A 14,253-nucleotide genomic window follows, 5' to 3' on the forward strand; every position below is an offset into this window, starting at 1 on the left:
TTAGATTTTTGTGAATTTTTTAATTAAAAGATCAAAAGGATTAACAACAATGCAGATTCATTTTCACAGCCTTCTTTGATCATATTTACCAAGGGTGCCGATATTTTTGGCCATGACATATATACGTGTGTGTGTGACCCTAGACCAGAAAACCAGTCATAAATCGCTGGGGTATATTTGTAGCAAAAGCCAAAAATACATTGTGTGGGTCAAAATTATCCATTTTTCTTTTATGCCAAAAATCATTAGGAAATTAAGTAAAGATCATGTTCCATGAAGATATTTTGTAAATTTCCTACCATAAATATAAAAAAAATTAATTTTTGATCAGTAATATGCATTGCTAAGAACTTCATTTGGACAAATTTAAAGGCGATTTTCTCAGTATATTTATTTTTTTGCACCCTCAGATTCCAGATTTTCAAATAGTTGTATCTCAGCCAAATATTGTCCTATTCCAACAAACCATACATCAATGCTTATTAATTCAGCTTTCAGATGATGTATAAATCTCAATTTCGAAAAATGTACACTTATGACTGGTTTTGTGGTCCAGGGTCACATATGCATGTATGTATATATATATATATATATGTATGTATGTGTGTATTAATATGTGCACTCACAGGTGTTGTGGTCTGCCATAAACTATCCTGGGACTCCCAAGGATCATCACACTACTGCTGGCACCTGAGGAAAAGAGATAAGGGATTTATTATATTATTAGACAATAGATATTGCAAATTATTTGATGACAGCTTTAAGGAATAGAAAATACATTTAGGAGAACTTCAATAAAAGTTCAACAGCCCCATAGTAATTAGTTATGCTATGTTATTACAGGTAAATTCTCATTCTAGACCGAATTTGATTGGACAAAATTAATATTGTTGGCCGGTCTTCCCACAAAACAAATACTTAACTGTAAAATATTAAATGCAGTGTACACAGACGATTCAGTAACAACATCTAGAATCCACATGGAAATTTAAAAACAGTGAAGCGTGTGTTTAAGCGTCCTTCTTAAGAGTCTAGAAAAAATGGATTCATTGTGTATCATTCCTGTTCTCTGTTTTGTTTTGCGTGATTTACAAACACATAACTACAGTCTCTGACTGTGAATAAGAGCTGTGATGTAGCAGTAAATGACAGTGATTAACTCTCTGCATTACAGTGACCTCTTCTATATTCATATTAACTGCAATAATATGGCATCCACACTTTGTTGTTGCTTGGGTTGAATCAATCATGTTGTCCTGCAAAAGAAAGATTAATACAGATCTTCCTCAAAAAGCTCTGTGGCGTTGTACTTTAAGGCAGTGATTAATCAGTTTATTGTGACTGGTGCTGTTTCAGGTCATGGTAAATGTCAATAAAATGCTTAATTTGTCCTTTATAGAGACCAATTATTCCATTCTCAGACAGAAAAAAAAAACATGTACAAAATACGCAGTAGACATAACCTTATCTGTTAAATTCAGTAGCCAGGGCCGTCCTTATTAGGATGGTGCAACTGGTGCAGCCGGGGTCCCATGCTTGAGGGGGACCCTGTGGCGATGATCCAGGGACAGAGTGTGTGTGTGGATAAAATTTGTATGAATATATAAACATAAGCAATGTTGACTTGATATCTTATAACAATAATTCCTAATTTTAATCGCAAATTTTGTATAATATTTCTCAAACACATATAAAATTATATACAGTGTCATGAAAAGGTTTTTGCCCCCTTCCTTTCTTTTTCATATTTGTCACTTAAAAGATTCAGATCTCTTTTCTAGTTCCAACCCTACCCTTTAAACACAACCTTCAGTACAAAAATCTCATTTAATTCCACTTTATAAGCCCTCATTTGTTTTCTTTTCCTTGAGGATTCCAACCTTTAATACCAAAGCTCTCTGTGTAGTTGCTGAATGTGTACATCAATACTACATTAACAAACAAACTGAAGAGATGACATTTATTTGGAGGAATCATACTGAGCAGTGTTTATAAAAACAACATTTATTAGTCACGTTCCAACTGACTATTCAAGAGTACAGAGACCATACTGAAGATGCTAATAATGAGGGAAAGACAGCAAATCAAATTGATACAAGCAAATGGAATGTGGTACAAAAAAAACAAACAAAAGTAGGCATAAATACAAAAATGACAGCACAGCCGTAGCACTTTATAAAGTTAAAGAGCTCTAATTTACAACTCTACACCTTGTTAAAAAAGGTCAAGCTACTTGGAGGCGAGGTTCAGTGCTGCAAATCCATACAGTACATGAGTGGGACCCGTAACAACAAACGCAAGAAATCGCTGTACTGAAGGTCCTCGCCAAGTGAGGTGTGACGCCGATCACAATTTGAGCTTCTTCTTGCGGCTGCCTTGGTTCCCGTCCTGCTTGCGTTTCTGGGTCTATGGGGAAAGACGAATAAGTCATTAAAAATTCCTCTCTAGCTTATGAGCTCAATCTTCAGTTTCAGGTCACAAGCTCACCGAAGATGTGCGAGGGCCCCTCTTCTTCTTCTCCGCTTTCTCTCGCTCTTCCAACTCCATGTTCTCACGCTCGATGAGCGTGATCAGAGTGTTACATCTCCTCTGAAGCTCCTGTGGTTACATAACAGCGTTAGGACATTTTGAATGGATGAATATTATTTGATTGCTCATGATATGGCACATAAATCTCACCATGGCAGTGCGGGACTTGAGAAACCAGTCAAAGCGGAACTGGGGCGAGTTGCGTATGCACTGGCGCAGCTCATCATAAACGCTCTCCTTGTCAAAGCCTAGTTTGTGCAGCATGCAGATGAGAAATCGATCCTCTTCCTCGGTGTAGTTCTTGCCTTTGTTGGTGCCATACGAGATCCTGAGCTGATGGAACGGCGCTTTATAACGGCCAATCTGAAGAGGAAAACAGTGTCAATCCTCACTATTATTCTTTTTAGTATCATTGATATACACTATATTTTGCATTATATTTATTTGATATTTTCTGTTTTCATTTTAGTGTAGTTATGTTTTAGTAATTTTGTTGTGTTTGTCAATTTTTATTAGTTATTTTTAACGTCAACATGGTATTTAATAATTTCTTGTTTTAGTTTACTTGCATTTAAGCAAAACAAAAATGAGCAATCAACCTTGCAACTAGCTGAAATTAATATTTTATTTCAGTTAATGTTCATGTTATTAAGTAACAAAGTTTATGATTTTAGTTTTATTTAACAATAATACTCCCTTCTCTGAATTACAAATCCCAGCAGCACTTTATATTTCAATAATCCTGAAAGTAAAATCAACAAATATTAATAAGCAAAAACGGTTTTCAATATTAATATAAAAAAAAAAGTGTTTCTTGATCAGCAAATCATGATTTCTGAAGTCAAAGATTTAGAATTATTTTAGTATCACTAATATGCTGTTATAGTTAGTGTAGTTTGTTTTTGTATATTTTCCGTTTTCACTTTTTCCATTTTTATCAGTTTTTAATGTGCCTACATGGTACTTAACCATTTTTTTGTGTTAGCTTAATAAGTTTTAATCATTCTTCAAAACTAAATGAAAATTAGAAATATTGCCTTGGCAATTATCTGAATTAGTTTTTTTCCCAGTTAATGTTTATTTCATTTCAAGTAACGAAACCGTTTTTTATGGCTTTAGTTTTAGTTAACAATATTTCTGCTCTGAATTAGAAGTCCAGCTTGTTACACAATGTTACATTTACTTACTATAGTAAAAACAGTCAATTATGAATAATTACATACAACTAATCCCTAATGAAACCTTAATCCAAACCCTAAAGTAAATTATTACCTACCATTAATGAGTACTTATTACAATGTTACACCTAAACCTCTCATTGAGAACCCGATGACAGAAGTGTCGCTCACCTTAGAGTCCAGTGCTTTCTTGATGCTGATCCTCCTCTGGATTCGGGCCTCTCCTCTCTCAATCTGAGCCATGATCTTCTCGATGTCCTGCAGCTCATTGCATCGCTCCCAGAACACAGCTGCACACAAACACAACACATCTCGATCACATGGTTCCTGTATACGGTCGAGCGGTATGGAGGTGGACGGCGTTTTGACATACCAGAATATTCCATAACCTCCTCTGGGGTTTTGCCCTCCACCTCACGGGCGATGTTTTCGATGTCGTCTCTTCCCCACTTCTCATTGGCCTTGATGAACTGATTGAAGTCACGCTTGGTCCAGATAGTAAAACCCTGAGTATATAAGACATATTGACGTGAGCTGCGACACAAACATAACCTCATGCTTTCTAGAAGGTCGAAACATTTAAAAGCACAATTTAGACTAGAATAAGCAGTTTAATGTTAATACACTGGGATTAATTACACTTAAGTGTCATGTAAATATGAGAAGATATGGAAGTGAACTCCAGTGGGCCATAACATGAATTCCCTGCTGAGATTTACCTGTGAGAGGAGGTTCTCCTTCTCCTCCAGCTCTTCCTCATTAAGTGGTTCAGCTTCATCGATCTTGGCCTGCTCCTCTTTCTGCATTTGGGTTGAGTTGGGCAGATCAGGGTTTCTTGGCACCTGTTAGTGCAGTGACATCACACAATGGAAAATTTAGTGGGGATAATTGCTTCTGAAGAGTTTTTACAATGTTATTGAACTGCATGTTAACATATGCACATACTGAAAGTTACAAATCACCATGAAACTTCATTTGCAATCCTTCCTACTTGTGTAATGTGCCCTATTTATAAAATACATTTTGAATAACAAAGACACACAGTGTGTACTTAAGGACCCCAAACTTTTTAACGGTAATGTACATTTACATTACATTTATTCATTTAGCTGACGCTTTTATCCAAAGCGACTTACAATTGCTATATATGTCAGAGGTCGCACGCCTCTGGAGCAACTAGGGGTTAAGTGTCTTGCTCAGGGACACATTGGTGTCTCACAGTGGATTCGAACCCGGGTCTCTCACACCAAAGGCATATGTCTTATCCACTGCGCCATCACCACCATGTACTTAAGTTTTTTGTTTGTTTTAAGAATTAATGCTGTTATTCAGCAAAGATGTATTTAAAGTGATAGTAAAGACAATGTTTCAAAAGATTTCCATTTCAAATAAAAGCTGTTCTTCTGAATGTTCCATTCACCAAAGAATCAGCATATTAGAATGATTTCTGAAGAATATTAGAATGATGTAACACTGAAGACTGGAGTAATGATGCTGAAAATTCAGTTTCGCATCACATGAAAAATATTCACATTATTAAAACATTTAAGTATAAAACTGTTATTTTAACTTGCATTCAATTCACAGTATTATTGTAGTTTGGATCAAAAATGTGCGCATGTGAGACCTGAGACAAAACCACTTACAAGAAAAAGATCACATTTTTAAGTGTAAAAAGCGTCAATTTTGTGGACCCCAACATGAAGCTCAAAATATAGACACACCTTGTAGCCAATAGTCTTCCTGTAATACAGGATCTCTTTCTCCAGCAGCTCAAAAAGCCGAGGGGGAAAGAACTGGAAGTCTTGAACATTGGGCTGTTTGGGAGGACGGGGAGCCTGAGGGAACAGGAGAAGGTCCATTAAAACAGCTCTAGAGCTTGCAATTCAAATGCAGATTACGGTCAACAGCATGAGGGCTAATAATACCTTTGGTGCTTTGGGCTCGCTGACACGCAGGGCCTCTCTGAAGTAAGCATCCACAGCGTAGTTGGCCTTGCGCTCTCTCTTGGGTGGCTCAATCCAGTTAGTGATGACCTGAGGAGGAGGGGAGTTCAGATCAGTCTATCATTTTCAACCCAACACTATAATAATGACAAGCGTTTGTTGTGATTTGTAATGCATTACCTTTTTCTTTTCCCTGTAATCTTCACCCTCAAAGTTGTACACGCTGTTCTCTGTGTCCATCGTAAAGTTCCTCAGTGAGCCTTCTCCAAGATTGGCCAACTTCTCCTTCATCTCCATTGTCTAAAACAACCATTAGTAAAAGTCATAAAGAGCATTTCTCTAAATTAACTGAAACATTCTTTTTACACTTCAGTTCAGCTCTGTGAAGCAATTTCCCTAGATCATGTCCTACCTTCTTCTCTCCTCTCTCCAAGATGGCATCAATATCTTCATCGGTAATCTCACTCTCCTTAGAGGCGAACACATGAGTGGCACCATGTCGAATGATGGACAGCATCTCGTCTTTGCCAAGTTTGCTCGTGTTTGGATCGACCAGCCTGCCTGTTGGGAAGCAACAGTATTAGGCTTAACTATAATAAGAATAATATTATGCGTGTGTGTGTGTGTGTGCATAAAAAAAATAAATTAAAAAAAAAAGTTAAAAAATAAAATATTATACTCTTGAGTATATACCACGGCATGTAGTGTGACCCATAAAATAAAACTATAAAAAAAAATAATAATAGTGATAATATTATTGCACTTTTAGTTAGTTAAATAATAATAATAAAAATCATCCCAAGTGTGATAATACTATTTTATTTAAAAAGGGAGTATTACATACAAATACAATTATTGTATAGTAAACTTAAAAATAAAATGATAATATTTTTATTATTAATATCATTATTGTTTGAATTTTCAAACGTAAAATCAGGGAGCTTTTATTTTGGCGGGTTGCCGGAAAGTAAGTATATGCGCTTCCGGGTTTAGCACTGCTGATGGAAGAGCGTCAGAGAATGAAATGTCACAGTTTTGCTTTGATAACGGCAGCGGATAGCCTAGATTTTGCTTTCAGTTTGAGTAGAAATCTTATACAGTACGTCGATCTAAAATGGTAATTGTGCATTAACAGCTGTCATCCATGTCGGTAAGCAAATGCGCTGTCAGAACTTATTTACACAGCGCATTTTTAATTTTGGTCACGCATAAGGACCACTTCTGTGCACCCCTGTGTGTGTGTAGTATAGTATTTTATATATATATATATATATATATATATATATATATATATATATATATATATATATATATATATATATATATATATAGTACTTTCATAAAATACTTTAATTATTTGATAAAATATTAGATAGATGCTAATAATTTTAGAAAATATTTACTTTTTTTTTACATATTACTTTCATTTACTTATTTTTAACAAATGAAGAGTTTATTTGCAAAAATCATGTTTTTTTATTGTTATGTTTTTATTGTGTTAGTTAGCTGTATTTTTATTTAATTTTTTTTACCTAATCAAAATCGAGATTGGAATGCACAATGAAAAATGATTTTTGAAAATTGTAAAAACTGAGTTATCCGCTTTTGCAAATGAACTCTTCAAATATTAAGCAGCTTGTGTTTGTTTCACGTCTTACCTTGTTGAATGACAATAGAGTCCAAGCGGAGCTTCATTTCTGCACGTTCCACAATTCTTTCCTCCACTGTATTCTCTGTGATAAAACGGAACACGCGCACCTGTTTCTTTTGACCAATCCTGTGGGCACGATCCTGAACAAAGAAAATCCAATAAAAATAAATTAACACTTCATTCCACAAGAGGTCTGATGCTGCTGTGGAGAAAAGGACTTTTTAATCAGAGTTCTGGCAAAGGGGAAAAAAGCAATATGCTACACATAAGTTCAAACATCAAAGCAACAACATAAAATAGACTTATAGAAAAAAAAACAATCAGTGTGCATAGTGACCATAGCCTGCAGATCCACTTGAGGATTCCAGTCAGAGTCATAGATGATGACGACGTCAGCAGTGGCCAGATTGATACCGAGACCTCCTGCTCTGGTGCTCAACATGAACAGAAACTTTGAACTGTTGGGCTCGTTGAATGCGTTAATGGAGATCTGAGGAGATGAGAAGAATGTTACAGACTCTCATTCATTTGTGCTTGCTTATTACTGAGCTGTTCAGTCATGACAGAAGGCCAATTTATAATTATTACACCAAATCATTGTCACACCTGTCGCTCCTCATGAGGAGTCTGTCCATCCAGACGGCAATAACCATAGTTACGCCACATACAATAATCCTCCAGAATGTCCAGCACCCTGGTCATCTGACTGAAGATCAGCACACGGGAACCTGCAGGAAGAAAAACAATGAGGAATGTTAGAAACAACATGTCAAGACAATTTACCGTTATCCCTTGTGAAGTACTTCGGACAGAAAAGCGGTTACCTTGCTCTTTGAGCTTCGGCAGCAGCTTGTCCAGTACCACCATCTTTCCGCTGTTGACCACCAGGTGGAGGTCAGTGGTGTAGGGTGGGCCAGGCTCCGCTCCATCAAACAAGTAGGGATGGTTGCAGCACTTCCTGAGCTGCATCAGCACGTTCAACAGACGCATTTTATCCGTCTTACCAGCAGAGTTCAGAATGTCAATGTCCTTCATTAAAATCTTGGTGTACCTAAAGGGAAATAATAACAGCTCATTATTTGTCTGTAGATACCGATACTTTGAGCTATTTATCTAAAAACAACCTAGAAACACATTTCAGACATATTAGTAGTGGTCAACCGATTTTGGGTTTTTTGACATCCGATGCCGATATCTTGGAAAGCAGGGTGGCCGATATAATTGCATTTATTTTAATTAATATTTAAGAAATTTGAAATCATTCGAAAATGGATTTAAAAATTTGTAAAATAAACATACTTATACTTTAGATGACAAAGTATTTTTCACAAATAAATAAATATTTAATAAAATATCATTAAAAAAGGAAGTAAACACTGTAACCAACAGAGCACTCAGTATTCTGGGAAGTTTGTGTGCATTGGGAATCATATTTTTTCAAATAAAGCCAAGGTACCACTCATTTTACATACAGCACACAGTGAAAATGACATGAATAGTGGGCAAATGCATAAAGCACAGCATAATTTGAAATCACGAACTTAACGTTTAAAGCATTCAATTCGCACCGAAAGACACGCAGAGAGGTTTGCAAGGTTTGTGAAATTAAATGTTCATTAGCCATTCTAAGATTTGTTTAAATTATATAAACGTGTATTTGCTGAATGCTGACGGCAAACGAGAAAGTATTATAATGTTATTTGCCTTTATATTGTGAATAAAATAAAAGCAGTCGTTATAATACTTTGTATACATTTTAATCCCTTTGTTTAACACTTCTATCCGTATTAGACAGAACTGTTAACGACGACGGCGAACAAGAGGAAGAATGTGAGCGCTGTGCGCTCAGGAGCTGCCATTATTAGCACCGTCAAAATAAAAGTCCTGCCTCAAACGCATCGGCCAAACAGAAAAACTTAGCGGCCGATGCCGATATTTGAAAAATACCAAATATCGGCCTTGGTGATATCGGTCGACCACTAATACATTAGTATTAATAATATTTACCATTCTCTCTGCATTTTGCTGAGCCCAATATACATCTTGATTTCCTTTTTGGGGAGGAGAGACTTCTCCACATCGGCTTTGATACGTCTCAGCAGGAATGGACGGAGTACCTATACCATTAAGAGATTTGTTAGTTGCAAATTTAATATAATTTATTTTATATATAAAAAATATACACAAACTCTGGAGTGGAGTACACAATGAAAATTAAATGATTTTGAAAAAAAAAAAAACAGTTATCAGTTTTTGCAAATTAACTTCATATATCTCCCTTTTTTCGCTTTAATCTATTCTAACTCGTTATATATTTTTATTAACAACATTCTCCATTTAAAATAAATTTTATATTTTTTGTTTTAAAACAAATATGAGTTTTGCTTAAATCTATTCTCACTTTAAAAAAAATTATATTCTCAATATTTAAAATAACATTATGTACATGATATATATAAAAATACATTTGAAATTTAACATTTAAAAAATATCATTTGAAATTTTGCATTAAAATTGCATTCAAATTAAGCCTGTTTTAAGACCATGCTTATATTTCTCAATCCAAAATACTGTATATTTCCTAAATATATTGTCATTTCCTTTTGACCCAAGTATACATTTTAACAAACGTTTCATGACACTCACCCATTGATTCAAGCTATAAATGTCTATATAGTAGTTAAAGGAAAATGTACTCACAGTATGCAGCCGTTCCACCAGTTTTGTGTCTCCCAGACAGTTATTGGTGTCAAACCAGGAATCAAAATCCTGCACAAAAGGAAAAGACAAAAGGCATTCATAACAGGTTCAGCAGCAAAAAGGGAATTTCACAATTGTATACACCCTTCACAATATGTGCTTTATGCCAGAGTTCTTGTGGCAGAATGCAAGAAAGAAGTGGCACCTCTGAGGAGTTGAAGACATCAGGCAGCAGGAAGTTAAGCAGCGCCCAAAGCTCGTGAAGGTTGTTCTGTAGTGGGGTTCCAGTCAGCAGCAATCGATTTGTGGTCTTGAACTCTCTCACAATCTCTGAAAGCTGAGAGCGCAAACTTTACTAATTTACTTTTAGACTAGAGGAAACCAGGGACTCACAATCAATCTGTAATGATTGCGGTCAAACATGCTGCAGATGGAAAACGGACGCAACTGCAAACCTTTGATTTCTCATTCTTGATACGGTGAGCCTCATCAATGACCAGGTATCTCCAGTTGAACTTTTTGAAGACGGCCCTCTCGATAATAACCATCTCATAAGAAGTCACGCAAACATCCCACTCGCCTGGAAGCAGCGTGTCACGGACAAAAGCCGTCTGCAACCAGAAGTGAGTTATTAGAGAAGCAGAAGTTTATAATTCACAGAAGCCCTAAGTCACAATAAGGATATCCCTGCTTACTCTTTCATCCCTGTCACCAATGAGGCAGACGGCTCGTAGAGAGGGAACCCAACGCTTGAACTCATTCATCCAGTTATACAGGGTGGATTTGGGCACCAGAACCATGTGAGGTCCAGGAATGTTTCTATAATGCTTCATGTAGCCCAGCAGAGAGATGGTCTGTAGAGTCTTACCAAGACCCTGACGGGACAAGAGAAAACAAGAAGTGTGAGCCATTTGGAATGGGCACAGATTAAAACCAATTTCTGGGTGCTAAAATATTTTAGAACTATAAAAAAATTTCCATAACTTTAACAGGCTTGGAATCTACAATTTAAATGCAAACCAATTATATGATATTTCTTCAATTACCACTAAATAGACAACGAATCAATAGGTGGAGTCCTACCATTTCATCAGCAAGGATCCCGTTGATTCCGTTCTCATAGAGGGAAATGAGCCAGTTCAGTCCACGGACTTGGTAGTCTCTCATTTTGCCATTTTTCACATCTGTTAATAAATGTTCATTAGCCACAATAAGCTTTCCTTAAAATTACCAAGAGGCCTTTGACCTAATTTCATATAAAAACACTGTTCTAAGTGTTTATAAAAGAGATGAAGGGTTTTAATGTGCATTTAACTCACAGGAAGGAGAATCATCAAAACGTGTGCAAACGCTGGTGGCCTTGCTGCTTTCACTCAGCAACTCCTCATCCTCCTCCTGCTCAGTCCGACGGTGGCGGTTACTAAAAAAAAAAAAAGAGCACACAATCAGTCAGGAGGAAGCGATTATCTGATAGACACATTACTAACACATGGAGCTTAAACTACTGGAGTTACGAATTAAATCAATAATAACGGCTGCATGATTTATGGCAAAAAAAATAAAAAATCTAATTGCAATTACAATTTAAACGGATTTAAAAAAAGAAAACAACTCCAAGTTTTGCTCTGCTCGTCTGCAGGGATGCACAATTTGGACACAAATTTGAGATTAAATATATTAATAGGACTCTAATACTAATATAATTACCAAATAAAAATATTATACAAAACATATTACTGACAGAAACTACATAAAAATAATAATAACTTAAATTATTACTAACGCAACAGACAAAACTGAAGTTACAGTCACTCTAGGAAACAAAAGTGTTCCCTCAAGTAAAATTCCCATTATTTTTCTCCATGGAAAATTGACTTTTAATAACATATGTTGTTGTTAAACATCTATATCACTGGCAGCATGATCTTTATGGAGAACACAGATGGGAAAAATACTTGTGAAAGCAATTCTGCTGGAACAGTGTGGGCACAAACTCACTCTCCAGCAGAGAGCAGGTTCTGCTTCTCATCGTTTTTAATGCGAGGGCGGCCAGGCTTCATCTTTAGAGGTGAAGTCGGGGTCTTCTGGGCAGCTGGTTGGATGAAATGAGCAAACAATTCAGTTTGCTTCAGGAGGTACTCGAATCTGTTGGTCCGGTCTGTTTTCTGTTGAAACAAAGCAATAGAAGTCAACAACACACACAACGTCACGTCTACTTATGGATCAACATTCTTGCATAACCATAATATGCATTTTATACCTCGACTAACTTTGATTTTTATGGAAGGCTAAATGCATTACCACTTTTTCTTCATATCCACCCGGCTGGTCCTTTTCCTTTGCCAAGGGAGGTGATGACGACTGCGCTTCACTATCCATCGCTGTATCCGATGCTTCATCTTGACCGTTTTCTGAAGCATCATCCTTAAAGAGTCGTAGTATATGTTTTATTTAATGCCATGTCTGCACCTTAGGTTATTTTCATGGCAAATACAATAAAAAAATAACAGCAAACAAACATTACACTTTTGTTTTCATCCTTAAAGAGAAACAATGTAGTTTATGCTTGAACTGCAAGATAAAAATGTAAACCATTTTAAGAAAATAACGATTAACTGTTTCTTTTATTTTCCATTTCCTAATGACACAGGAAGTTTAGACAGGGCAAAGTCGTGAGGAAATTTAACTAGAGACAGATATGTTCTTCTGTATTGTGATGTACAGTTAATCAAGTTACAATATTTTGTTTTAAAAATTACCAGGTCAAAAAAACAACAAAAACAGCTGAACCATTCATAATAAGATCTCCAACATGCACATAGAAAATGGGTGAATTTTCATAGCATGCCGACTTTAGGTTAGGGATATTTCACTCAAGAAGCATTTGATTGGACAATATTGTGGATACGCCCACGAGGACACAGTTAGGTCATCATTACTTTTAATCTGTTTTCAGGAAAATAAACATACATAAATGCCTGCATCCTATTTTAACGACATACAAATGACCTCAAAATATCGACACATCCCTGCTGGAAAAAAAAAAACAGTAGAACCCTGCCCAAAACACAATGGATTTAATGGTTATAATGGGAATTGTATTGGTTTTAATGGAAACTATAATGGTGTGTACTGGTATGTGATGGATTCTATTGGTGGGATGTTAAATCCTATTGGGAAAATGCCCAAACCACACTACAAAAAGGAATTTTTAAATGTTTTACTGGAAAAAGCTAATAGTTTATCATTTTAATGGAAACCATTGGAATTTCTGTGATGGTTTCTATTGTTGTTTTTAGCAGGGATGCTAGTAAGAAAATATCATGAAGGCATAACCTGAAGATCATTCGCTGAAGGCCATTACTGCGATTCTAGACGTTCAGTCGTACTAAAGCTCAGTTTAATAACACGGTTACTGAAGGCGGCACAAGCCTAAACGACAACGTAGTAAGCATTAAAGTAGGTCTAATAAATGTAATTGCGGTGACTTTTGTGGCATGGCGTCGCTCCGATGGCGGGTAATTCCCTTCTCAGCGTCACATGAAACCCCACAGAACGGAACTTTTATTTTGAATAAAGTCTACAATAAGAAGAAGAAGAAGAAGGGTGCAAACTTACTGCAGCTCAAGCCGTAAAAATTATCTGTCTGACCCATGGTTAATTTATGGTACCGCTTTAAAAGCAGAAGAATAACACCACCATTGATTGACATATTAAGTTTATTTAGACGATAATAACGGCCATCTGTCCAACTCCATCCACAGATCTGCTAATTTACGGGTAAAAGTGATCAGATGTTGTTATGAGTGTGAAAATGGACGCCGATCTGCTAATCTATTCATCTGAGCCGGAACAATACATGCTAACAAAAACTTTCAGCCGCGCTCGTTTCCAGCTCCATCAGCCCGTGTTTTAAAGTCCCAGATAAAGTGAGATGTTAGTTATGAGTGAGAAATTATGGGGAAGAAGGGCTCACCTCTGCCGGACCGACCGACTCGAGTTGGCTCGGCTCTTCCCGCTGTTGCTGCTCCATGCTAATTTCTGTTTGGGACATGATGGGCTGGCTACTTCCGTTATTTCGCTATGGACACGAGTAATTCCGTTTAAAACGGGTCCGAAAAGCCGAAGAAGTATGTAGGTTTGATTGGGAAGTTTCGAAATATTGCCCAAATAGAGCAAGTACACCACGCGTCATTCACGGCCCCCGGCTTTTCTGTTGATACTGTTCCCGCAAAACGGGCCCGGCTGC

General features: G+C 36.5%; 1 protein-coding gene across 1 annotated transcript; it reads right to left on the reverse strand.

Annotated features, from left to right (window-relative positions):
- Positions 1-1,945: 1,945 nt before the first annotated feature.
- Positions 1,946-14,253, reverse strand: LOC306874390 (SWI/SNF-related matrix-associated actin-dependent regulator of chromatin subfamily A member 5-like). The gene is made up of 24 exons (XM_079424403.1): positions 13,981-14,253; positions 12,306-12,428; positions 12,003-12,169; positions 11,324-11,424; positions 11,088-11,188; positions 10,700-10,879; positions 10,460-10,615; positions 10,210-10,341; positions 10,005-10,073; positions 9,312-9,421; positions 8,129-8,355; positions 7,911-8,032; positions 7,642-7,794; positions 7,312-7,444; positions 6,066-6,214; positions 5,834-5,953; positions 5,636-5,743; positions 5,432-5,545; positions 4,427-4,549; positions 4,081-4,213; positions 3,879-3,997; positions 2,680-2,892; positions 2,488-2,598; positions 1,946-2,406 (listed from the first exon to the last, which is right to left on the reverse strand). Exons 1-24 carry the CDS (start codon positions 14,056-14,058, stop codon positions 2,347-2,349), a joined length of 3,102 nt encoding a protein of 1,033 aa, XP_079280529.1. The 5' UTR covers positions 14,059-14,253; the 3' UTR covers positions 1,946-2,346.

Source organism: Barbus barbus (assembly GCF_936440315.1).
Source record: "Barbus barbus genome assembly, chromosome: 8".
Taxonomy (NCBI): Eukaryota; Metazoa; Chordata; class Actinopteri; order Cypriniformes; family Cyprinidae; genus Barbus; species Barbus barbus.